General features: G+C 48.4%; 1 protein-coding gene across 3 annotated transcripts in view; it reads right to left on the bottom strand.

The window, feature by feature from the left end:
- The window catches only part of zbtb46 (zinc finger and BTB domain containing 46), a 121,227-nt gene that overhangs the window by 72,837 nt on the left and 20,795 nt on the right, over positions 1-27,595 (bottom strand). For 2 of the 3 annotated variants that reach the window (XM_071375607.1, XM_071375609.1), the window contains exons 2-3: positions 11,661-11,886; positions 10,365-11,184 (exon numbers count right to left, since the gene is read on the bottom strand). In XM_071375607.1, coding sequence (XP_071231708.1) covers positions 10,365-11,184; positions 11,661-11,849 — 1,009 coding nt within the window. In that variant the 5' untranslated portion in view covers positions 11,850-11,886. Of the gene's footprint in view, positions 1-10,364; positions 11,185-11,660; positions 11,887-22,335; positions 22,465-27,595 lie in introns of all 3 variants that reach the window. The other variant, XM_071375608.1, reaches the window with a different exon arrangement.

The raw sequence follows: 27,595 nt of genomic DNA, 5'->3' as shown, positions 1-27,595 counted from the left end.
TTTGAATGAGTCGCCGCCAATATATTTACATTTTCACTAAAAGTGGAAAGAACCTTTTTTTTTGAACGGCAAAGAACCATTGAAAGGCTCAAAGGGTTGTTCGGGTCAATATGGTTCCAGATGGAACCATCACCCCTGAGGAACCCTAATTGTTAGTGTGTAGTAGGCCTGCGGTGTGGACGTACAGTAGGCCTCACTCCCTCATAGCATGCCCATGCAGTGTGAGTGTAGCGGGGGTAAAGAGGGGAAGATGTAAGAGGAGAGGAGAGATTAAAGGGATGAAAGGGGGCAGAAGGGCAGAAGAAAGATTAGGACGGCTGAGAAGGGAGGAAGGCAGGTTAAGAAGGGATATGGGGGGTTGAAGGAGGTTGATTGATTAAAAGAGTTTAAACTGTCACCAAGAAAAACAGTGGGTATAATTTGGGATTTGCATGTGAATGTGTTCAGTCAAAAAATATATACTATAACACACACACACACACACACACACACACACACACACACACACACACACACACACACACACACACACACACACACACACACACACACACACACACACACACACACACACACACACACACACACACACACACACACACACACACACACACACACACACACACACACACACACACACCTCCAATATATGAAGGAGAGCAGAAGTGACAGTGTGAAATAGAGGGATGGAGGAGAGGACAGATGGAAACGAAGCTTCCAGGACTTCCTTTGGCCCTCTCTGACGGACAAATAAAACGACACACACACTCAAAGAGCCCCATACGACAATACACATACCCACTCAACACACCACCACACAACACACAACACGCATAAGCATTCAACACAAAAACACCCTGATGTGTTATCCTTTTCATTGTCCTCCGTGCTTTCAACAACACGTCCATCTCTTCTTTAAAAGAAGGGAGTAGGTTGCTGTCAGATGGGAAGGACAGGGAGGGGGTGAGCAAGGGAGGGAAAGGTTGAGGGGTAAGAGAGGGAGGAGGAACGGGTGGGAGTAACAGGGAAGGGAAGGATGAACGTGTCAAGGGGAAGGGAGACTTTGCCCTCGAGCAAGAACCCTCCCGCGACTGTGTGTGCGTGTGTTGTGAGTAAGTTGTCACTTGGCCAATCTGACACACCCACAAGCCAGCAGACCTCCACATCCTGTTCGGGGCGTACGTTTGTCAAACACCACCTCCCTCTCTCCTCACCCACTACCCCCCCCCCCCCCCCCCTTCTCATACTGGTCAGACGGGTGAAGGAGTGTGTGTGAAGGGGGGAGTTCACCACAGTAAACAGAACAAACCTCTCTAAAATAAACAAGAGGAACGAGAGAGAGAGAGAGAGAGCAAGTGTAAGACGCCCCAGGGTTTGGTTTTTGAGGGCTTCTCTCTCTCTCACACTTAAAAGCCACATGCAGACACACATAGACTAACACAAACACAGAAAAATGCACACTTTGTTCACTGTCGAGTTCTGCTACACACACACACACCCACACACACACACACCCACACACACACTCAGGCATTTAAACCACCACTCTCCCCTCCCTCTCTATCCAGCGTGCTCGTGAATAACACCCAGTCAGAGGTCTGAGCAGAGCTACACATGCACCACAGAGAGCTGGACAGGCCATGGGGAGTTCAGGCCAACTGTCTGACTGATCTAGCCATTACAGAGCATCCCATCACTACAGTAGCACCGTAGTCTTAGTTAATACACTGTCCAACTACAGCAGTCCACCTGCCCCCCACTTTGCTCCACACTAATGCCATTCCCTCAACTGGTTCCTTCGTAACACACATCCGTTCTACTATATCAGTCAATCTTCTCTCTATATGTCAATACAGAACCACACGAGCCCTATACTACTACACATGGTTGCTCACAGTCCAGGGTTCATCCACAGTGTGAGTATGCCTTTAGGTGTGGGCATATTTGCATGTTGTCTGTTGCTGTGTGTGTGTGTGTGTGTGTGTGTGTGTGTGTGTGTGTGTGTGTGTGTGTGTGTGTGTGTGTGTGTGTGTGTGTGTGTGTGTGTGTGTGTGTGTGTGTGTGTGTGTGTGTGTGTGTGTGTGTGTGTGTGTGTGTGTGTGTGTGTGTGTGTGTGTGTTTGAGATACTGTGAATGTTCAACCACAGCAGCCCCCTGTGCCAACAGGACATCCTGTCAGGGTGCCTTCTGGGTAACTTTAGATCTGAACGATCAATGTGCGCCGAGCGCACATACTTGCGTGTGTGTATGGATGTGCATGAGTGCATCCGGTGTGTATGTGTGTGTGTGTGTGTGTGTGTGTGTGTGGGCTGTGGTTAGCTGGGGAGCACAGGCCCTGCCCAGGTGCACGGTGAGATGGCTAATCCTTAACCCCCCCAGCTCAGTCGCTCCTCTCTCCTCCACCCTTCACTAATCCTCTCATCACCGCTCCTCTCCAATTTCCCCTCTTCTCTCTTTCTCCCATCCCTCCCTCTTAGCTGTGTTCCATTGGCAGTCTGTGGACAGGTGGGGGTGCGGACGTTTTGGAAAAAGACATGGTCAGGCCTGGGGAGGAGGTGGCTTCCTGTACACCAGGGTTCTGTGGAGCCAGAAGGTTTATAAATACATCGGGTGTTAAAGAGGGAAGACAGGGGGGACCAGATCTCTGTGTTAGATGACACAATAGATGAAAGGGTGACAGATAGGCTAGTGTGCGTACATGTTTGCGTTTGTGGTGTAGGCGTAGGGGTTTCAGCTGGTGTACTGTCCATAATGTCCAACAGGATGTGAGGTCATACGACAAAGATGGAGGGTAGGCGTTGAGAAGTGGTGGTTACCATGGTGATAGTAGAACAGTGGGCTACTGAAAGAGAGAGACAGGAGGCAGAAGAGAGGAGGAGGGGGGGAAAACAGTGTAGCAGTCTTCCGTCACGACTACCAACAGAACAAATGACCATTCAGCCCCAAAACTGAGGGGCAGGGGGAAGTGGGGGAAGAGGGGAGGGAGTGAATGGAGGGGGGGAAGTGGGGGATATGGAGGGAGTGACAGGGAGTGACAGGGGGGTGGGGTGACAGGGGGACAACAAGTCAACAGGGTGGATAGGCTGCCAAAGAGCAGAGAGATATGGGGGAGGTTGGTGAAGAGAGGAGAGATTGAGGGGGAAAGAAAGGGAGGAAGAGAGAAAGAGAGTGAGAGAAGGCAAGAAAGAGAAAGACAGACAAAGGAGAGACAATTCAAAGTCACCCAGGCATAACCCAGTACTTGTCAATCAGTGAGTCGTGAAGAGAGGGGTTAAAAATTAAGTCCACGTTTTGAAATATTAAATCTATTTCGGTTTTTAATGGAGAGACGGTGAATTAAAAGGAGGAAGAGAAATACATAGAGTAGATTATTAAACTGGGAAAAAGAGGAGGGATAGAAAACCGGAGAGGTGCGAGAGGGGTGAGGGGGTTGAAATCTGTTCATGGTGTTTTAAATATTAAACCTATTTCAAGTTTAATGAAGTGCAAATACTATGGGGAGAGTCTTAACTGGAGTACGGAGCGGAAGGTGGTGAAAGGGGGAGCTGATTCATTATTTCAGGCGTTCACCTTTAGACTGTGGAGACTTGGGGAGAAGGAAGGAAGGAAAAAAAGAGAAGACGAGAAAAAGTTGACGAAGAAGTGATGAAGTGCGGGGCAGTTTTAAAGACGCCTTTTTGGCTACCCCAGGTGAGTGTGGAAGGCCCCATGGGAATTGTCAGAACGATGCGAGTATAATAGTCATACAGGCCCGAACACGCACAGATACAAATACACACACAGAGCAGAATGCCTGTCTGGTACTCGGCTAACAACAATAAAGGGATTGTATTTAATGAAAATCTTTGTCTGACATGGTTTACAAGGTGACCAACACACTAGGCCTAGTCTAAGAGAGTGTTGTGGACCTATGGGTAACATATCATCTGCATAGAAACAGCATAAGGAGTCTGACCTCATCTTGAATAAATACTTTGTTTATACAGTACTGTATGTGTAAGGGCCTTCGAGTGTGTGTGTGTGTGTGTGTGTGTGTGTGTGTGTGTGTGTGTGTGTGTGTGTGTGTGTGTGTGTGTGTGTGTGTGTGTGTGTGTGTGTGTGTGTGTGTGTGTGTGTGTGTGTGTGTGTGTGTGTGTGTGTGTGTGTGTGTACACATCACACTGTCCATCTCCTAAGAATTTCCAGAAATCACCCTAGCCAAACCAAAAGGTCACAATGTGGGTTTTTCACAGACGGAAAAAAACCCACAAAAACTCACCAGTTATTTTTTATTAGGCCAAACAGCAACTGTATACAGCCTACATTTACCCCCCAAACAAAGCTAACAGGAAGAGAGAGACAGTAAAGAAGAGAAGTAACACAGAAATCAAATAGTTCCTAAGAACGAGTACCTCGCTTGAGTCATATGAAGTAATACAGTTGCATTAGTGTTATTTGGTAGCGAATTGTAAAAAAGAAAAGTATGCCTTATTTATATATTGTATTTCTAAATTCTGTCCCTATCAAATACTATTATTAAGCACAATTTTCAAATAGGATTTAACATGGAATATGGAATACAAGTGAAATGGTGGTATACAAACACATACCCTATTCAAAATGATCCTACATGTCTACTGTATACAAACACATACCCTATTCAAAATGATCCTACATGTCTACTGTATACAACCACATACCCTATTCAAAATGATCCTACATGTCTACTGTATACAAACACATACCCTATTCAAAATTATCCTACATGTCTATGTATACAAACACATACCCTATTCAAAATGATCCTACATGTCTACTGTATACAAACACATACCCCATTCAAAATGATCCTACATGTCTACTGTATACAAACACATACCCTATTCAAAATGATCCTACATGTCTACTGTATACAAACACATACCCTATTCAAAATGATCCTACATGTCTACTGTATACAAACACATACCCTATTCAAAATGATCCTACATGTCTACTGTATACAAACACATACCCTATTCAAAATGATCCTACATGTCTACTGTATACAAACACATACCCTATTCAAAATTATCCTACATGTTTACTGTATACAAACACATACCCTATTCAAAATGATCCTACATGTCTACTGTATACAAACACATACCCTATTCAAAATGATCTTACATGTCTACTGTATACAAACACATACCCTATTAAAAATGATCCTACATGTCTACTGTATACAAACACATACCCTATTCAAAATGATCCTACATGTCTACTGTATACAAACACATACCCTATTCAAAATGACCCTACATGTCTACTGTATACAAACACATACCCTATTCAAAATGATCCTACATGTCTACTGTATACAAACACATACCCTATTCAAAATGATCCTACATGTCTACTGTATACAAACACATACCCTATTCAAAATGATCCTACATGTCTACTGTATACAAACACAAACCCTATTCAAAATGATCCTACATGTCTACTGTATACAAACACATACCCTATTCAAAATGATCCTACATGTCTACTGTATACAAACACATACCCTATTCAAAATGACCCTACATGTCTACTGTATACAAACACATACCCTATTCAAAATGATCCTACATGTCTATGTATACAAAAACACACGCGCGCACGCGCGCACGCACGCGCGCACGCACGCACGCACACACACACACACACACACACACACACACACACACACACACACACACACACAGAGAATTCAGTTCGCTGCTCACTGGCCACGATAATGATATCAAGCCCACAGCAGATGTTTGCAAGTGAAGGGAATCTAAGGAAACCAAATCCTTATTCTCCCAGCTGTTTAAGTCAACATGTATTTTCATGAAAACACTAAATGGCTCAGTATTAAGACTGATCCTTACATAGTCTTGAAAACCCTAGGCAACACAGTGACTATAGGGTCTGGTTTCAATTATGGACTCTTTTGGCAGAGAGGAACTACATCACTGCCCACGACACTACTTTATCCACTTGAATAAAATACAAAATAGAAGCCAGCAAGATGGAGATCACAGAGGTCATTTTTAATGAGGGCATTTCGCAAGTGACTAGTTTGCATCAACTGCCTTAGCTAAAACCCCTGCAAAGGTTTCGCCTGCAAAACTCCTTGCATGACTGCCTTGTGATTTGTTGGGAGAGTACCCAGAATGATTCGTTTCCCCTTCGCGACGCAGGCAGCGACGTAAGTTCCTCTATGCCAAAATATTCCATCATTGAAACCGGACCCTAGTCAGTGTGTTGCCTAGGGTTGGGTTTTCTTGACTAATCCTTACACGTACATTCCCATGGCACTGCTACTGGTTGACACTGTTTGGAAGCATCATAAACACAGACAGTCCTACCTCTAAGTCTCTGATAGCATCTCTGCTCCACTAAAACATCCACTCAGAGGAGGCATCTTAAAACAGCTAAGTCTATAAGGGGTAGTGGAGCCAGCGTCTATGGAGAGGCATCATCAAAGAGGGGGAGAGAGAGAGAGAGAGAGAGAGAGAGAGAGAGACAGAGAAACAGACAGAGAGACAGACAAACAAAGAGAGAGAGCGACAGTGAGAGAGGAAGAGAGAGAGAGAGAGAGACAGAGAAACAGACAGAGAGACAGACAAACAAAGAGAGAGAGCGACAGTGAGAGAGGAAGAGAGAGAGAGAGAGACAGAGAAACAGACAGAGAGACAGACAAACAAAGAGAGAGAGCGACAGTGAGAGAGGAAGAGAGAGAGAGACAGACAAACAAAGAGAGAGAGCGACAGTGAGAGAGGAAGAGAGAGAGAGAGAGAGAGCGTTTAGGCATCATTCCATCAATAAGGAATGAAGCAATTAAGCTAATCTCAGAGTTGAGGTGCCCTTCTCCTTCTTACCACTACTAGAGGACGTCACAGAAACCAACCGGACTGGATGGTGGCTCCACACACACACACACATACACACACTCTTTTACTAATCCCACCACAGGTGGTTGGTTGCACCTTAATTGGGGAGGACGAGCTCGTGGGAATGGCTGAAGCGGAATAGGTGGAATGGTATCGAACACAATGTTTCTATGTGTTTGACGCCGTTCCATTCGCTCCATTCCAGCCATTAGTATCAGCCGTCCTCCCCTCAGCAGCCTCCATTGAATCCCACCATTCCTCTATAAACTACCGGTACAACCCCAAACCCCTTCCTCAAACACACAACCCTTCCTCTCGTACAGCCACTAAACCCTTGTTGCTAAAACTCCATGGTCAGACGACACAATACCAATACTGTCAACCCCTGAAAGACAACACCCCATTACTGCACACGAGACTTCAACTAAACCACTACTCTCACACATCCAAAGACCAGCTCTGGCAGGGGAAACAGCAATTCAGCTCCTGACAGCTTGAACTACTGTACCGAAAACCTTTCACAAAATATGGAAGGCAAAATACCACTGATAGGTAAATGCCAGGGTTTGGCTGCACTAGTGCCAAACGCTGCCAAAATACATTACCGGCAAACAGAGACTTCCTGTAACCTTTAGTCAATGCTGAGAGAACATTTCCTGGGTAATGCCAACCCTGCAACCTTACTCTGCTTTGGACAAAACTGTGCATGTATGTGTGCGTGCAGGTGTGTGTGTGTGTGCGTGTGCGTGCGTGCGCGTGCGTGTGCCTGCGTGTTTATGTGTCCCGGACTTCAAGACAATTTAGAGTTAAGTAGGTAAATTAATAAAAAGCTTATACGGATCCGTCCTCCCTCCCTCCCTCTCAATCCCTTCCCTGCCTCTCCCCACTCTCCCTCCTCCTTCTAGCCTCTCTCTCACCTCTCTCCCTCCCCCGTCTCCGATTCTGCCTTGCCCCATACTTTTCTCTCTTCTGCCCTCCCTCTCTCTTTTCCCTCCCCCCTCTTCTCTCCTAACTTGCCACCCTTTCCTCTCCTTCCTCCCCTACTCCTCCCACCCGGCCCTGTCTTTCTCCTCTTCGTCTCTCCCCCTCCTCCCTCTTCGGAGAAGTCCTTCCCTAAACCCCAGAGTCTGGATGGCGAGGACGCGCTAGTAATCCATGCGCTGACCCAGGTCAATTCAATTATCCTGTTTTCTTTAGCTGCTACCACGCGTGTGCCCATTTCACAGCCAACTCCCTTAATGCACCCATGATTAGCTTCCCCTCACTTTTAATGATCTACCTATCCACACACACACCTCGTAACGATCGAAGCCAGCCTGTGTCAGACACACACACACACACACACATCTTGTACCTACTGACGTCTGCCAATGGCCATAAAGAAGAGAAAGACACACACCTAATGGTTTAATGTTCCCTCTAAAGGAATCTAAACACTCTCATAGTTATCTACATGTCTATTCCAAGGATCAGGAGGTTTCTGGGAAGAGGTTTGTTATCTAAGGGAATTCATCTGTACTGTCTAACATTTTTTACAGTTGAGGTCGGAAGTTTACATACACCTTAGCCAAATACATTTAAACTCAGTTTTTCACAATTCCTGACATTTAATCCTAGTAACAATTGCCTGTTTTAGGCCAGTTAGGATCACTTTATTTTAAGAATGTGACATGTCAGAATAATAGTAGAGAGAATGATTTATTTCAGCTTTTATTTCTTTCATCACATTCCCAGTGGGTCAGAATTTGAAATACACTCAATTAGTATTTGTTTTTTTGTTTTTTCTATTTTATTATTGACTGTGTGTTTGATAATTCCATGTGTAACTCTATGTTGTTGTATGTGTCGAACTGCTTTGCTTTATCTTGGCCAGGTCGCAGTTGTAAATGAGAACTTGTTCTCAACTAGCCTACCTGGTTAAATGAAGGTGAAATAAAATAAAAATTTTTTTTTAAATATATGTGAAAAAAAAAAAAAATTGGTAGCATTGCCTTTAAAGTGTTTAACTTGGGTCAAACGTTTCGGGAAGCCTTCCAAAAGCTTCCCACAATAAGTTGGGTGAATTTTGGCCCATTCCTCCTGACAGAGCTGGTGTAACTGAGTCAGGTTTGTAGGCCTCCTTGCTCGAAAACACTTTTTCAGTTCTGCCCACAAATTTTCTATAAGATTGAGGTCAGGGCTTTGTGATGGCCACTCCAATACCTTGACTTTGTTGTCCTTAAGCGATTTTGCCACAACTTTGGAAGTATGCTTGGGGTCATTGTTAATTTGGAAGACCCATTTGCGACCAAGCTTTAACTTCCTGACTGATGTCTTGAGATGTTGCTTCAATATATGCACATCATTTTTCTTCCTCATGAAGCCATCTATTTTGTGAAATGCACCAGTCCCTCTTGCAGCAAAGCACCCCCACAACATGATGCTGCCACCCCCGTGCTTCACGGTTGGGATGATGTTCTTCGGTTTGCAAGCCTCCCCCTTTTTCCTTCAAACATAACGATGGTCAATATGGCCAAACAGTTCTATTTTTGTTTCATCAGACCAGAGGACATTGTCCCCATGTGCAGTTGCAAACCGTAGTCTGGCTTTTTTATGGCGGTTTTGGAGCAGTGGCTTCTTCCTTGCTGACCGGCCTTTTAGGTTATGTCGATATAGGACTCGTTTTACTGTGGATATAGATACTTTTGTACCTGTTTCCTCCAGCATCTTCACAAGGTCCTTTGCTGTTGTTCTGGGATTGATTTACACTTTTCGCACCAAAGTACGTTCATCTCTAGGAGACAGAACACATCTTCTTCCTGAGTGGTATGACGGCTACGTGGTCCCATGGTGTTTATACTTGCGTACTATTGCTTGTACAGATGTCAAGCAAAGAGGCACTGAGTTTGAAGGTAGGTCTTGAAATACATCCACAGGTACACCTCCAATTGACTCAAATGATGTCGATTAGCCTATCAGAAGCTTCTAAAGCCATGACATTATTTTCTAGAATTTTCCAAGCTGTTTAAAGGCACAGTCAACTTAGTGTATGTAAACTTCTGACCCACTGGAATTGTGATACAGTGAATTATAAGTGAAATAATCTGTCTGTAAACAACTGTTGGAAAAATTCCTTGTGTCATGCACAAAGTAGATGTCCTAACTGACTTGCCAAAGCTATAGTTTGTTAACAAGAAATTTGTGGAGTGGTTGGAAAACGAGTTTTAATGACTCCAACCTAAGTGTATGTAAACTTCCGACTTCGACTGTATGTGCCTTTTGCTTAACCTTTCAAAATGATATAAGATAATCATGTTACCAAATATGGATTAAGGAGATACAACCAAAGCATATAGCACAAGCTGCCCTCCCTTCTCCTGTACCGAGGATGAAGCTCACCTACCTGGGATCCTGGACCACCATGCCATCTCCATCACACTCTCTCTGTAACCCACCCCACCCTCCCCTCCCCATGTACCCAGGGTAAGAGTGTCCTACCTGGGATGTCTTTTCCATTGTAGCTCCACCCCGTCACGCCCATCATGGAGGGAAGCGGCGACCCCGGCCTGCTGTCTCGGTCCCCCTCGGCCTGCTGGGTAATGTGTCTGACCGTGTCCTTGTTCTTCCTGTTCTTCCTCCGCCCAGACCCAGAGGGCTGCCACGGCCCTTCACCTCCTCCCCCCTGATCCCCCTGTGTCCCTGCACCCACATTGGGCCCATCCCGGGGGTGAGAAACGGAGGAGGGTGAGACTTGTTCCTCTTTGACAGGGCGGTAGTTGTGTGGCCAGGCGGGCTGGGAGTCGTGACCACCGTCCTCCTGGCTCTCGTGGCTCTTGGGGGGCTCCTGGTCCTCTTTCCCGTATGTACTGCCACTACCCTCATGGCAGCTGGCAATGGCGGAGTCCCCAGAGGAGTTGGCCGGGCTTGTACGCCTCCCCAGCCAGGGCGAGGAGCTTCGTCCTGATATGATAGACACCAAGGCTTCTGACGCCACCCCTCCTACACCTCCCCCACCTCCTCCTCCACCTCCCCCTAGACCAGCGCCCGCGGCAGCCCCCATCTCAAAGTCGGCCAGTTCGTCGGCCAGTTCGGAGCGGATACTGATGTCCAGTGCGGCCTTGATGAAGCCGTGGCAGGCCTGGACAATGTCGGTCATTTGCAGGTAGCTGGCGGCTGACATCACCTCAATGACATTTTTACTGGTCAGCGCCAGGTGGGCCGAGTACATGAAGTCCAGAATGGCCTTGAAGCCCGTCGCTGTGACGATGTCCAGGTGAGTGACAGTTGTCTGGTGATGCGGCTCCGCCCCTTTCTTCACCTGAATGATGAATAATAACACGTTTGATGACCTGTCGTTATTGTTTAGCCATTCACATTTACATTTGAGTCATTTAGCAGACGCTTTGATCCAGAGCACTCATCTTATGACACAGTAGCTAGCTGAGACAACCACATATCACAGTTGTAGTAAGTAGATTTTCCCTCAATAAAGTAGCGAAGGGTTAGTAGGGAAAGACAAGTGCCGTGGGGTTTAATTAAGATACTGTTTGAAGAGGCAGGGTGTGAGACTCCACTGTCCCGACGTTAGGCACCATTGGGGTGCCTTCTCACAAACTCAATATGCTTAACATAGGATGAGGGTAATCAGTCATTCAATCAACCAATCAATCAATTAACCCCATATAGAGCAGGCAAAGGGGTCAGCAGCACTTAACTGCGATCTGGGATTAAGGCCAACCTCCAGTTCTCCACCACCAACGTACATAAACATCTCCACAGATCTCCCACACCCACCTGGCAGTAAAGGGTCTTGAAGTAGCGCGAGGAGCCCAGGAGGATGTTCTTGTGGGCCTTGAAGATCTTCCCGTCCACGATGACACAGGCGTCACACAGGATGCCATGCTGCCGCTGCTCGTTGAGCTCCCGCAGGAGCTGCCGGTAGTGGGACGCTATCTCCATGTCCTCCTTCCTGTTGCTATTCATTTGGTTAGCTGACCTGTAAGCCTCTCCTGGATACAGTCTGAGGGAGAGAGACGGGGTTGGGAGGAGAGAGAGTTTACAGTTTCATTTGGTTAGCTGACTGGGAGGGAGGGAGACTGGGACGGTGGTAGGTAGGTTATAACAAACCAGTCCACCATCCAATACAGTTTCCCAGCATGTTATAGTAAAACATTGACAGAGTTTGGGAGTATGAGATGAGCTGTACAATTCCTAATGACTAATTACCACAAAGCATAAAGAATGCCACACATTGCCTCAAAATCCCTGATTCAAAGCGATGCAAAATACCCCAACATGGCCCAATCAGTTACTGACAAACCAAGCACTGTGGACTAGTCCTGTATCTTGGACCGTGATAAATATCACAATAATGCTCCTGACGACCAGGCAACGACATCAATAGAAAAACTATTTCAACTGCTGTGGTTTGGTTGTCCAAAAGAACTCTGCAATAAATCTCCAAAAATTACTGTGTGTGTACAGCCTGGATAACTGTGGCTCACTCTGAAGACTCTGTGTGTGTGTGTGTGATTGAGAGCGCACAAGTCCTTGCTTCTCTCTCTCTCTCTCTATGGGGAGAACAGGCTAGACTAGCGCCTCCATTTGACTTCTTTCCACCCCATCACCCCGCTAACTGACCTACAGTGATTACACACAACTCTTCAACAAAACAGAGCTGAACTGCTTTACAGTGTGTATGTGCCGCATAGCATTTCATTCAGTCAGTGCCCTCTCTTACTGGGATATACATCTTTTATGTGTAGGGATGGCCTTCCCACTGGGGTGCTAATCAATAGGTAAGGGTTTGACGAGAACTCAACAGAGCCCTCTGTCCCCTTTGACTGTTCACAGGTTAAAGACGGGCGGAAAACACACAGGAGAGACGGAAAGGAAGAGAGAGAGGAGAGAGAAAGGGGGAGGGAGGGAGGATTGAGGAGAACAAAGGGACATTGCCATGCCGACGCACTTACAGTGTGAATTGGAGAATGAATAGTGACACAAACACTCACAAATACACACAGCCACATAAACTGCACTCGCAGACACACATGCCAACACAACACACAGGTCAACACACAGGCCAATACACACACACACCAACACACACTGACACACAGTTGGAGCATTAGCATCCCCCGCTAGAGTTCTCTCCTTGGTGAGCGCTACGCAGAGTGTTACCAAATGCAGTGCTGATTTGTTTTGGGAATGCCACAGCTGTCACCCCTCATTGGCTGTTCAGGGAGACGACAGCCGTGGTTGGCTGAGGTGACAGCAGCGTTTGCTTGGGGGCCGGCACACTTCAGGTCATGTTTGAGAAAGCTGTGCTCAACCTGATGGCTTGTAAGATCACATCAATCCCGTGTGTCTCTCACATCCGCTCAAACGAACATACCTTAAGTCTGTCTCTGTGTGCGTGCGTGTGAATGTGTGCGTGCATGCAAGTGTGTGCGTGCATGCATGTGTGTGTGAGCGTGCGTACGTGTGTGTGTTGGGGGGAATAGATGGTGGGCTTGTTGACGGTGTTGACGGTCACACACAACTGACTGCTTCCTCACACACACAACTGGCTGCTTCCTCACACAACCAACTGGCTGCTTCCTCACACACACAACTGACTGCTTCCTCACACACACAACTGGCTGCTTCCTCACACAACCAACCGGCTGCTTCCTCACACACACAACTGACTGCTTCCTCACACACAACTGGCTGCTTCCTCACACAACCAACCGGCTGCTTCCTCACACACACAACTGACTGCTTCCTCACACACACAACTGGCTGCTTCCTCACACAGCCAACCGGCTGCTTCCTCACACACACAACTGACTGCTTCCTCACACACACAACTGACTGCTTCCTCACACACACAACTGGCTGCTTCCTCACACAACCAACTGACTGCTTCCTCACACAACCAACTGGCTGCTTCCTCACACACACAACTGACTGCTTCCTCACACACACAACTGGCTGCTTCCTCACACAACCAACTGACTGCTTCCTCACACAACCAACTGGCTGCTTCCTCACACACACAACTGACTGCTTCCTCACACAACCAACTGGCTGCTTCCTCACACACACAACTGACTGCTTCCTCACACAACCAACTGGCTGCTTCCTCACACACACAACTGGCTGCTTCCTCACACAACCAACTGGCTGCTTCCTCACACACACAACTGACTGCTTCCTCACACACACAACTGGCTGCTTCCTCACACACACAATTGACTGCTTCCTCACACAACCAACTGGCTGCTTCCTCACACACACAACTGACTGCTTCCTCACACAACCAACTGGCTGCTTCCTCACACACACAACTGACTGCTTCCTCACACACACAACTGACTGCTTCCTCACACACACAACTGACTGCTTCTTCACACACACAGCTGACGGCTTCCTCACACACACAACTGGCTGCTTCCTCACACACACACACAATTGACTGCTTCCTCACACACACAACTGACTGCTTCCTCACACACACAACTGGCTGCTTCCTCACACACACAACTGACTGCTTCCTCACACACACAACTGGCTGCTTCCTCACACAACCAACTGACTGCTTCCTCACACAACCAACTGGCTGCTTCCTCACACACACAACTGACTGCTTCCTCACACACACAACTGGCTGCTTCCTCACACAACCAACTGACTGCTTCCTCACACAACCAACTGGCTGCTTCCTCACACACACAACTGACTGCTTCCTCACACAACCAACTGGCTGCTTCCTCACACACACAACTGACTGCTTCCTCACACAACGAACTGGCTGCTTCCTCACACACACAACTGGCTGCTTCCTCACACAACCAACTGGCTGCTTCCTCACACACACAACTGACTGCTTCCTCACACACACAACTGGCTGCTTCCTCACACACACAATTGACTGCTTCCTCACACAACCAACTGGCTGCTTCCTCACACACACAACTGACTGCTTCCTCACACAACCAACTGGCTGCTTCCTCACACACACAACTGACTGCTTCCTCACACACACAACTGACTGCTTCCTCACACACACAACTGACTGCTTCTTCACACACACAGCTGACGGCTTCCTCACACACACAACTGGCTGCTTCCTCACACACACACACAATTGACTGCTTCCTCACACACACAACTGACTGCTTCCTCACACACACAACTGGCTGCTTCCTCACACACACAACTGACTGCTTCCTCACACACACAACTGACTGCTTCCTCACACACACAACTGACTGCTTCTTCACACACACAGCTGACGGCTTCCTCACACACACAACTGGCTGCTTCCTCACACACACACAATTGACTGCTTCCTCACACACACAACTGACTGCTTCCTCACACACACAACTGGCTGCTTCCTCACACACACAACTGACTGCTTCCTCACACACACAACTGACTGCTTCCTCACACACACAACTGACTGCTTCCTCACACACACAACTGGCTGCTTCCTCACACACACAACTGACTGCTTCCTCACACACACAACTGGCTGCTTCCTCACACACACAAATGGCTTCTTCCTCACACAACCAACTGACTGCTTCCTCACACACACAACTGGCTGCTTCCTCACACAAACAACTGGCTGCTTCCTCACACAACCAACTGACTGCTTCCTCACACACACAACTGGCTGCTTCCTCACACACACAGCTGACTGCTTCCTCACACACACAACTGGCTGCTTCCTCACACACACAAATGGCTTCTTCCTCACACAACCAACTGACTGCTTCCTCACACACACAACTGGCTGCTTCCTCACACACACAACTGGCTGCTTCCTCACACAACCAACTGACTGCTTCCTCACACACACAACTGGCTGCTTCCTCACACACACAACTGTCTGCTTCCTCACATAACTAACTGGCTGCTTCCTCACACAACCAACTGGCTGCTTCCTCACACACACAACTGGCGTCTTCCTCACACACACAAATGGCGTCTTCCTCACACACACAACTGACTGCTTCCTCACACACACAACTGGCTGCTTCCTCACACAACCAACTGACTGCTTCCTCACACACAACCAACTGACTGCTTCCTCACACACACAACTGGCTGCTTCCTCACACACACAACTGGCTGCTTCCTCACACAACCAACTGGCTGCTTCCTCACACAACCAACTGGCTGCTTCCTCACACACACAACTGGCTGCTTCCTCACACAACCAACTGGCTGCTTCCTCACACACACAATTGACTGCTTCCTCACACAACCAACTGGCTGCTTCCTCACACAACCAACTGGCTGCTTCCTCACACAACCAACTGACTGCTTCCTCACACACACAACTGGCTGCTTCCTCACACACACAACTGGCTGCTTCCTCACATAACTAACTGGCTGCTTCCTCACACAACCAACTGACTGCTTCCTCACACACACACAACTGGCGTCTTCCTCACACACACAAATGGCGTCTTCCTCACACAACCAACTGACTGCTTCCTCACACACACAACTGGCTGCTTCCTCACACACACAACTGGCTGCTTCCTCACACAACCAACTGGCTGCTTCCTCACACACACAACTGACTGCTTCCTCACACACACAGCTGACTGCTTCCTCACACACACAACTGACTGCTTCCTCACACACACACAACTGACTGCTTCCTCACACACACAACTGGCTGCTTCCTCACACAACCAATTGACTGCTTCCTCACACACACAACTGGCTGCTTCCTCACACACACAACTGGCTGCCTCCTCACACAACCAACTGACTGCTTCCTCACACACACAACTGGCTGCTTCCTCACACACACAACTGACTGCTTCCTCACACACACAACTGACTGCTTCCTCACACACACAACTGACTGCTTCCTCACACACACAACTGACTGCTTCCTCACACAACCAACTGGCTGCTTCCTCACACACACACAACTGACTGCTTCCTCACACACACAACTGACTGCTTCCTCACACACACAACTGGCTGCTTCCTCACACACACAACTGGCTGCTTCCTCACACAACCAACTGACTGCTTCCTCACACACACAACTGGCTGCTTCCTCACACACACAACTGGCTGCTTCCTCACACAACCAACTGACTGCTTCCTCACACACACAACTGACTGCTTCCTCACACACACAACTGACTGCTTCCTCACACACACAACTGGCTGCTTCCTCACACACACAGCTGACTGCTTCCTCACACACACAACTGGCTGCTTCCTCACACACACAACTGACTGCTTCCTCACACAACCAACTGGCTGCTTCCTCACACACACAACTGACTGCTTCCTCACACAACCAACTGGCTGCTTCCTCACACACACAACTGGCTGCTTCCTCACACAACCAACTGGCTGCTTCCTCACACACACAACTGACTGCTTCCTCACACACACAACTGGCTGCTTCCTCACACACACAATTGACTGCTTCCTCACACAACCAACTGGCTGCTTCCTCACACACACAACTGACTGCTTCCTCACACAACCAACTGGCTGCTTCCTCACACACACAACTGACTGCTTCCTCACACACACAACTGACTGCTTCCTCACACACACAACTGACTGCTTCTTCACACACACAGCTGACGGCTTCCTCACACACACAACTGGCTGCTTCCTCACACACACACACAATTGACTGCTTCCTCACACACACAACTGACTGCTTCCTCACACACACAACTGGCTGCTTCCTCACACACACAACTGACTGCTTCCTCACACACACAACTGGCTGCTTCCTCACACAACCAACTGACTGCTTCCTCATACAACCAACTGGCTGCTTCCTCACACACACAACTGACTGCTTCCTCACACACACAACTGGCTGCTTCCTCACACAACCAACTGACTGCTTCCTCACACAACCAACTGGCTGCTTCCTCACACACACAACTGACTGCTTCCTCACACAACCAACTGGCTGCTTCCTCACACACACAACTGACTGCTTCCTCACACAACCAACTGGCTGCTTCCTCACACACACAACTGGCTGCTTCCTCACACAACCAACTGGCTGCTTCCTCACACACACAACTGACTGCTTCCTCACACACACAACTGGCTGCTTCCTCACACACACAATTGACTGCTTCCTCACACAACCAACTGGCTGCTTCCTCACACACACAACTGACTGCTTCCTCACACAACCAACTGGCTGCTTCCTCACACACACAACTGACTGCTTCCTCACACACACAACTGACTGCTTCCTCACACACACAACTGACTGCTTCTTCACACACACAGCTGACGGCTTCCTCACACACACAACTGGCTGCTTCCTCACACACACACACAATTGACTGTTTCCTCACACACACAACTGACTGCTTCCTCACACACACAACTGGCTGCTTCCTCACACACACAACTGACTGCTTCCTCACACACACAACTGACTGCTTCCTCACACACACAACTGACTGCTTCTTCACACACACAGCTGACGGCTTCCTCACACACACAACTGGCTGCTTCCTCACACACACACAATTGACTGCTTCCTCACACACACAACTGACTGCTTCCTCACACACACAACTGGCTGCTTCCTCACACACACAACTGACTGCTTCCTCACACACACAACTGACTGCTTCCTCACACACACAACTGACTGCTTCCTCACACACACAACTGGCTGCTTCCTCACACACACAACTGACTGCTTCCTCACACACACAACTGGCTGCTTCCTCACACACACAAATGGCTTCTTCCTCACACAACCAACTGACTGCTTCCTCACACACACAACTGGCTGCTTCCTCACACACACAACTGGCTGCTTCCTCACACAACCAACTGACTGCTTCCTCACACACACAACTGGCTGCTTCCTCACACACACAGCTGACTGCTTCCTCACACACACAACTGGCTGCTTCCTCACACACACAAATGGCTTCTTCCTCACACAACCAACTGACTGCTTCCTCACACACACAACTGGCTGCTTCCTCACACACACAACTGGCTGCTTCCTCACACAACCAACTGACTGCTTCCTCACACACACAACTGGCTGCTTCCTCACACACACAACTGTCTGCTTCCTCACATAACTAACTGGCTGCTTCCTCACACAACCAACTGGCTGCTTCCTCACACACACAACTGGCGTCTTCCTCACACACACAAATGGCGTCTTCCTCACACACACAACTGACTGCTTCCTCACACACACAACTGGCTGCTTCCTCACACAACCAACTGACTGCTTCCTCACACACAACCAACTGACTGCTTCCTCACACACACAACTGGCTGCTTCCTCACACACACAACTGGCTGCTTCCTCACACAACCAACTGGCTGCTTCCTCACACAACCAACTGGCTGCTTCCTCACACACACAACTGACTGCTTCCTCACACAACCAACTGGCTGCTTCCTCACACACACAATTGACTGCTTCCTCACACAACCAACTGGCTGCTTCCTCACACAACCAACTGGCTGCTTCCTCACACAACCAACTGACTGCTTCCTCACACACACAACTGGCTGCTTCCTCACACACACAACTGGCTGCTTCCTCACATAACTAACTGGCTGCTTCCTCACACAACCAACTGACTGCTTCCTCACACACACACAACTGGCGTCTTCCTCACACACACAAATGGCGTCTTCCTCACACAACCAACTGACTGCTTCCTCACACACACAACTGGCTGCTTCCTCACACACACAACTGGCTGCTTCCTCACACAACCAACTGGCTGCTTCCTCACACACACAACTGACTGCTTCCTCACACACACAGCTGACTGCTTCCTCACACACACAACTGACTGCTTCCTCACACACACACAACTGACTGCTTCCTCACACACACAACTGGCTGCTTCCTCACACAACCAATTGACTGCTTCCTCACACACACAACTGGCTGCTTCCTCACACACACAACTGGCTGCCTCCTCACACAACCAACTGACTGCTTCCTCACACACACAACTGGCTGCTTCCTCACACACACAACTGACTGCTTCCTCACACACACAACTGACTGCTTCCTCACACACACAACTGACTGCTTCCTCACACACACAACTGACTGCTTCCTCACACAACCAACTGGCTGCTTCCTCACACACACACAACTGACTGCTTCCTCACACACACAACTGACTGCTTCCTCACACACACAACTGGCTGCTTCCTCACACACACAACTGGCTGCTTCCTCACACAACCAACTGACTGCTTCCTCACACACACAACTGGCTGCTTCCTCACACACACAACTGGCTGCTTCCTCACACAACCAACTGACTGCTTCCTCACACACACAACTGACTGCTTCCTCACACACACAACTGACTGCTTCCTCACACACACAACTGGCTGCTTCCTCACACACACAGCTGACTGCTTCCTCACACACACAACTGACTGCTTCCTCACACACACAACTGGCTGCTTCCTCACACACACAACTGGCTGCTTCCTCACACACACAACTGGCTGCTTCCTCACACACACAAGTGGCTTCTTCCTCACACACAACTGACTGCTTCCTCACACACACAACTGACTGCTTCCTCACACAACCAACTGACTGCTTCCTCACACAACCAACTGGCTGCTTCCTCACACACACAACTGACTGCTTCCTCACACACACAACTGGCTGCTTCCTCACACACACAACTGACTGCTTCCTCACACACACAACTGGCTGCTTCCTCACACACACAACTGGCTGCTTCCTCACACACACAACTGACTGCTTCCTCACACACACACAACTGACTGCTTCCTCACACACACAACTGGCTGCTTCCTCACACACACAACTGACTGCTTCCTCACACAACCAACTGGCTGCTTCCTCACACACACAACTGGCTGCTTCCTCACACACACAACTGGCTGCTTCCTCACACAACCAACTGGCTGCTTACTCACACAACCAACTGACTGCTTCCTCACACACACAACTGACTGCTTCCTCACACAACCAACTGGCTGCTTCCTCACACACACAACTGACTGCTTCCTCACACACACAACTGTCTGCTTCCTCACACACACAACTGGCTGCTTCCTCACACACACAACTGGCTGCTTCCTCACACAACCAACTGGCTGCTTCCTCACACACAGAACTGACTGCTTCCTCACACACACACACAACTGGCTGCTTCCTCACACACACAACTGACTGCTTCCTCACACACACAACTGACTGCTTCCTCACACACACAGCTGACTGCTTCCTCACACACACAACTGACTGCTTCCTCACACACACACAACTGACTGCTTCCTCACACAACCAACTGGCTGCTTCCTCACACAACCAACTGGCTGCTTCCTCACACACACAACTGGCTGCTTCCTCACACACACAACTGACTGCTTCCTCACACACACAACTGACTGCTTCCTCACACACACAACTGACTGCTTCCTCACACACACAACTGACTGCTTCCTCACACAACCAACTGACTGCTTCCTCACACAACCAACTGACTGCTTCCTCACACACACAACTGACTGCTTCCTCACACACAACTGGCTGCTTCCTCACACACACAACTGGCTGCTTCCTCACACAACCAACTGACTGCTTCCTCACACACACAACTGACTGTTGCCTCGTAACCAGTTTTTTTTTGTTCTTTAAGGCATGTCAAAAAAGCTGAGAAGTTATTTACTTCAACACAAGATCACCTTGTCCCTCCATCCATCCAAAGACATGTAAAGATTTTCTCCAAGGCTTGTCACAAAGAAAAGCTGAGGGGAAACTAGTTCAATGTGAAACCACATTGTCCCTCAGTCCCTCTAAAGGCATGTTTTGACATGTTTATTCTCCTCTCATGAACTTGTCAAAAATCTATACTGCAGCATCTAACCTTGAGAAACAGCCCTTTCTCTTCAGGGCTGATGGAGGCGTTGAAAGCCCTCACCTCCCAACACAAACCCCACAGCTTTTAAGGACACAATTATTCCCTTCCTCTTCTCATCCTGTTCTCCACTCCTCCTCTCTTCCTTTGACACTGGCGTATCACCCCCCCCCCCCCCCCTCTCTTCCTTTTTAATTTCCCTGCTGTAAAACAGTATATCAGCAGATGTATCAGTACAATTTGTCCCCCAAAAAATCAGAATCGGTATCGAACCCAAAAAACGTATCGGTCGGGCTCAAATTACAAGAATTAGCTTCTGGAGGATGATACAGCCAACTCACAGTCTCACGTCAGAATTAGACGTTGATCCATGTTTCTCACACCTCAAATTACAACGTCTCCGTTCCAAGGTTAAAGTTCAGGCGTTAACTATGAATTTGTTAAGGTTTGGGATAGGCTTAAAACAAAAACAACTATCGCAGGATTAGAACCTTTGGAACCAGAGGCAGATGCTTATGCCCATCCACCATCCCCGTCCGCCATGCCCTAGCAAAACCAAAGCCTACCTGAAGGTAACAGCGCTCACTGTTGCCCCTAGTGGCCGGTGTCCACGTAATCTCCCGACGCCCTCAGACAAAAATGGACGTCAAATACTGACTTGTATAATCGGCGATCTGCCTGAAAACAGCAACTTCCTGAGAGAGAGGTAGAGCGAGGTAGATGGAGAGAGAAAGAGGGGAACACTAATCAGATTTACCGCTTCAGTAGAACCAGCGAGAAACGGAGAGAGTTTGGCAGAGAGAGAGAGAGAGAGAGAGAGAGAGGTAGAGGGAGAGAGAGATAAAAAATAAAAAAACTTTAATGGAGTGAGCTGCCTTACGAACTCTGAACTACGTGGATCATTTGTCTAATTGGCTGTTTTCATTTCCCCATCCCCCTCTTCTTGAATTCCCCTGGACGTGGACCCTACGCTCCGAAGGGGAACATCCCCCACTCATCCAGTCATCCCTTCCTCCCTTCACTCCCCTCCATATGCCCTTTACTTGCCCCCCTTCAACTCTCCCTGAGCTATAAGGGTCATCTCTTACAACCCCTTATCCACCCAACCCCTCAGTCTCATAAAAGTAGTGGTAATTAATGTGAACCATTAGGAGAATATGGAGAGTAGTACAGTCCATTGCAAAGGGGGGGAACAGTCTAGAGAGAGTGAGAGAGAAGGGCGAGAGAGAGAGAGAGGGAGAGAGAGAGATAGGAGTGTATTACTCATCTAAAGTAGTGACGGAGAGACAAGGCTACAGAACCTGACTGCTTTCTTTCACAGGGACAACGAATAGCAGACTAAAGTGGAGTCCTTTCTTTTCTTTGGAGAAAAAGGAGAGAAATCATCAGGAGGCAGAATACAGGGTTTGTCTGTGTGGTTGTGTGAGGAGGGGGGGTTAATAGTTGTGTCCCCTACACCATGTAATGACAGTGTCTGTCTGTCTGTCTGTCTGTCTGTCTGTCTGTCTGTCTGTCTGTCTGTGTGGTTGTGTGAGGGGGGGTTAATAGTTATGTGTCCCCTACACCATGTAATGACAGTGTCTGTCTGTCTGTCTGTCTGTCTGTCTGTCTGTCTGTCTGTCTGTCTGTCTGTCTGTCTGTCTGTCTGTCTGTCTGTCTGTCTGTCTGTCTGTCTGTCTGTCTGTCTCTCTGTCTGTCTGTCTGTCTGTCTGTCTCTCTGTGCGTGCGTGTGAAAGAGAGAAAAAGAGGACAGAGAGAGCAAGAGAGAGAGACAGAGAGACATAGAGAGAAAGAGCACTCAGGGGCTCTCTTTAAAGCATGCCACAATAGCTTTAAGTCCCTGTCACCCTCACAGAGTCCAAATCAGAAGTGACTACCATCCTCAAGCCACACACACACACTCACACCCCTACCCCGTCCCTGAACACACACCCTGCACATATACACACACACCAACTATCCTGATCACGTCACAACCAAGGTACTCTGGGTCCAAAGCAGACAACTAAGGAGAAGAGACGGGTGATGGAGAGAGGGAATGGGGCTCTTTCCTTTCTCTTTCTTTCTCTTTTTTATTTTCTGTCGCTCTGGGCAAGGAGGACAGCATCTTGACCTGAGAGGAAGGGGATATGAGGGAAGGGGAGAGGAGAGTGATGGAGAGAAAGAAAGCGGGTGAAAGGACAGAGGAGGAGGTGGAGATATAGAGACAGACAGCAAAGGAAGTAGAAAAATGAAGAGAGGGATGAAGAGAGTGGAAAAGAGGTAGAAAGATAACGAGGTGGAAAGAGAGAGAGAGAGAGAGAGAGAGAGAGAGAGAGAGAGAGAGAGAGAGAGAGAGAGAGAGAGAGAGAGAGAGAGAGAGAGAGAGAAAACAAGAGACAGAGACAGAGACAGAGACAGAGACAGAGACAGAGACAGAGAGAGAGAGAGGAGAGAGAGAGAGAGAGAGAGAGAGAGAGAGAGAGACCCTAAGACGCGCCTGCGTCAGTTTGACTCGCAGGCAGCCAATATTTTTTAAACAGCTTTCCTTCCACTCAACTGGGCATCAAGGCCATTATCCTGGGGTTAATCCCCAATCCTACAGAGCTTCTCTGGCTTTGCTCTGCTCTGGCTCCGCTCCGGGACAAGATGGGGTGGCAGCCCATCAACTAAACAGGCACAGACTAAAAAAAAACACACACACACACACACACACACACACACACACACACACACACACACACACACACACACACACACACACACACACACACACACACACACACACACACACACACACACACACACACACACACACACACACACACACACACACAGTAGAAACATGCACACACGGGCAGAGAGGCACAGAAACAACAAAATTGTTCACAGGGAATCGATGCAGTGTTCTCTCTTGAGTTGACCATTAGTACTATATGTCAGGCGACCTGTCGAAGGCTGTACTCCCACTCTATGACTATGTCTACGTCCCTCCGTCTGTCTGTCCCTTTTCCTACCTTGAACCCCATCCCCAACCATATGTTTGATCCATAGTTCTGGCTCGGGTCCAGGTAGCCCAGGTGCGAGAAGTGACGAAAGCGGATCCAGCAGGCTTATCCAAGGTGTCTTAAAGTCGCCTCCACCTCTCCCCTAATCCCTCTCTCCACCTTTCTTCTAAAGCCTGGGCCACCCCCCACCTCCAAGGTGAATCCATTCACCACTTGGATCAGCTGGGATAAGCCGGAAGGAGACAGAAAAAAGGTGTGAGGAGGATAGGTGAATGTGTGTCTCTGAGTTTGTGTGTGTCCGTGATCGTGTGTCTGTGCACGTATGACAAACGTCATTCACTACATGACCAAAAGTAAACATCTCATTCCAAGATCATGGGCATTCATATGGAGTTGGCCCCTCCTTTGCTGCTATAACAGCCTCCACTCTTCTGGGAAGGCTTTCCACTAGAAAGTGGTACTTGCTTCCATTCAGCCACAAGAGCATTAGTGAGGTCGGGCACTGATGTTGGGCGATTAGGCCTGGCTCGTAGTCGGCGTTCCAATTCATCCCAAAGGTGTTCAATGGGGTTAAGATCAGGGCTCTGTGCAGGCCAGTCAAGTTCTTCCACACAGACCTCGACAAACCATTTCTGTATGGACCTCGCTTTGTGCACCGGGGCATTGTCATGCTGAAACAGGAAAGGGCCTTCTCCAAACTGTTGCCACAAAGTTGGAAACAGAATCATCTAGAATGTCATTGTATGCTGTAGCATTAAGATTTCCCTTCACTGGAACTAAGGGGCCTAGCCCGAAACATGAAAAACAGCCCCAGATCATTATTCCTCCTCCACCAAACTTTACAGTTGGCACTATGCATTGGGGTAGGTAGCGTTCTCCTGGCATCCGCCAAACCCAGATTGGTCCGTCGGCCTGCCAGATGGTGAAGCGTAATGCATCACTCTAGAGAACGCGTTTCCACTGCTCCAGAGTCCAATCGTGGCGAGCTTTACACCGATCTAGCCGACGCTTGGCATTGTGCATGGTGATCTCAGGCTTGTGTGTGGCTGCTCGGCGATGGAAACCCATTTCAGGAAACTCCCGACAAACAGTTATTGTGCTGATGTTGCTTCCAGAGGCAGTTTGGAACTCGGTAATGGTGTTGTAACCGAGGACAGACAATTTTTATGCGTTACACGCTTCATCCCGTTCTGTGAGCTTGAGGGGCTTACCACTTCGTGGCTGAGCCATTGTTGCTGCTAGATGTTTCAACTTCACAATAACAGCATTTACAGTTGACTGGGGCAGGGCAGAAATTTGCCGAACTGACTTGTTGGAAAGTTGGCAGTTCCACATTGAAAGTCACTGATGCTCGTCAGTAAGGCCATTCCATTGCCAATTTTTGTCTTTGGAGATTGCATGGCTGTGTGCTAAATTTTATACACGTGTCAGCAATGGGTGTGGCTGAAATAGCTAAATCCACTAATTTGAAGGGGTGTCCACATACTTCTGTAAATATAGTGTATGTACCTGTACTTGTAGCTGTCTAAGTATAGAAAAGACACTGTGAGCCGTACATTAACCTTGTACACTTAGCAAACAGGTGTTTGTCAGTGCCAGGAACACAGCTTGCCTAGACTCCACCACTTACATCAGCTTTACCCAGTACCCTGCCTGCACCATGGACACCACAGGGATATCATTATAGATAGCCCAAATACTCAGGGTGACAGCTAGCCCAAATACTCAGGGTGACAGCTAGCCCAAATACTCAGGGTGACAGCTAGCCCAAATTCTCAGGGTGACAGCTAGCCCAAATACTCAGGGTGACAGCTAGCCCAAATACTCAGGGTGACAGCTAGCCCAAATTCCCAGGGTGACAGCTAGCCCAAATACTCAGGGTGACAGCTAGCCCAAATACTCAGGGTGACAGCTAGCCCAAATACTCAGGGTGACAGCTAGCCTAAATACTCAGGGTGACAGCTAGCCTAAATACTCAGGGTGACAGCTAGCCTAAATACTCAGGGTGACAGCTAGCCCAAATACTCAGGGTGACAGCTAGCCTAAATACTCAGGGTGACAGCTAGCCTAAATACTCAGGGTGACAGCTAGCCCAAATACTCAGGGTGACACCTAGCCTAAGTACTCAGGGTGACAGCTAGCCTAAGTACTCAGGGTGACAGCTAGCCCAAATACTCAGGGTGACAGCTAGCCTAAATACTCAGGGTGACAGCTAGCCCAAATACTCAGGGTGACAGCTAGCCTAAATACTCAGGGTGACAGCTAGCCTAAATACTCAGGGTGACAGCTAGCCCAAATACTCAGGGTGACAGCTAGCCCAAATACTCAGGGTGACAGCTAGCCCAAATTCTCAGGGTGACAGCTAGCCCAAATACTCAGGGTGACAGCTAGCCCAAATACTCAGGGTGACAGCTAGCCCAAATTCCCAGGGTGACAGCTAGCCCAAATACTCAGGGTGACAGCTAGCCCAAATACTCAGGGTGACAGCTAGCCCAAATACTCAGGGTGACAGCTAGCCTAAATACTCAGGGTGACAGCTAGCCTAAATACTCAGGGTGACAGCTAGCCTAAATACTCAGGGTGACAGCTAGCCCAAATACTCAGGGTGACAGCTAGCCTAAATACTCAGGGTGACAGCTAGCCTAAATACTCAGGGTGACAGCTAGCCCAAATACTCAGGGTGACACCTAGCCTAAGTACTCAGGGTGACAGCTAGCCTAAGTACTCAGGGTGACAGCTAGCCCAAATACTCAGGGTGACAGCTAGCCTAAATACTCAGGGTGACAGCTAGCCCAAATACTCAGGGTGACAGCTAGCCTAAATACTCAGGGTGACAGCT

The sequence above is a fragment of the Salvelinus alpinus genome, chromosome 30, assembly GCF_045679555.1.
Source record: "Salvelinus alpinus chromosome 30, SLU_Salpinus.1, whole genome shotgun sequence".
NCBI lineage: Eukaryota > Metazoa > Chordata > Actinopteri > Salmoniformes > Salmonidae > Salvelinus > Salvelinus alpinus.
Note: the sequence above shows the minus strand (reverse complement) of the source record. Positions and strands in the feature narration are given on the sequence as shown.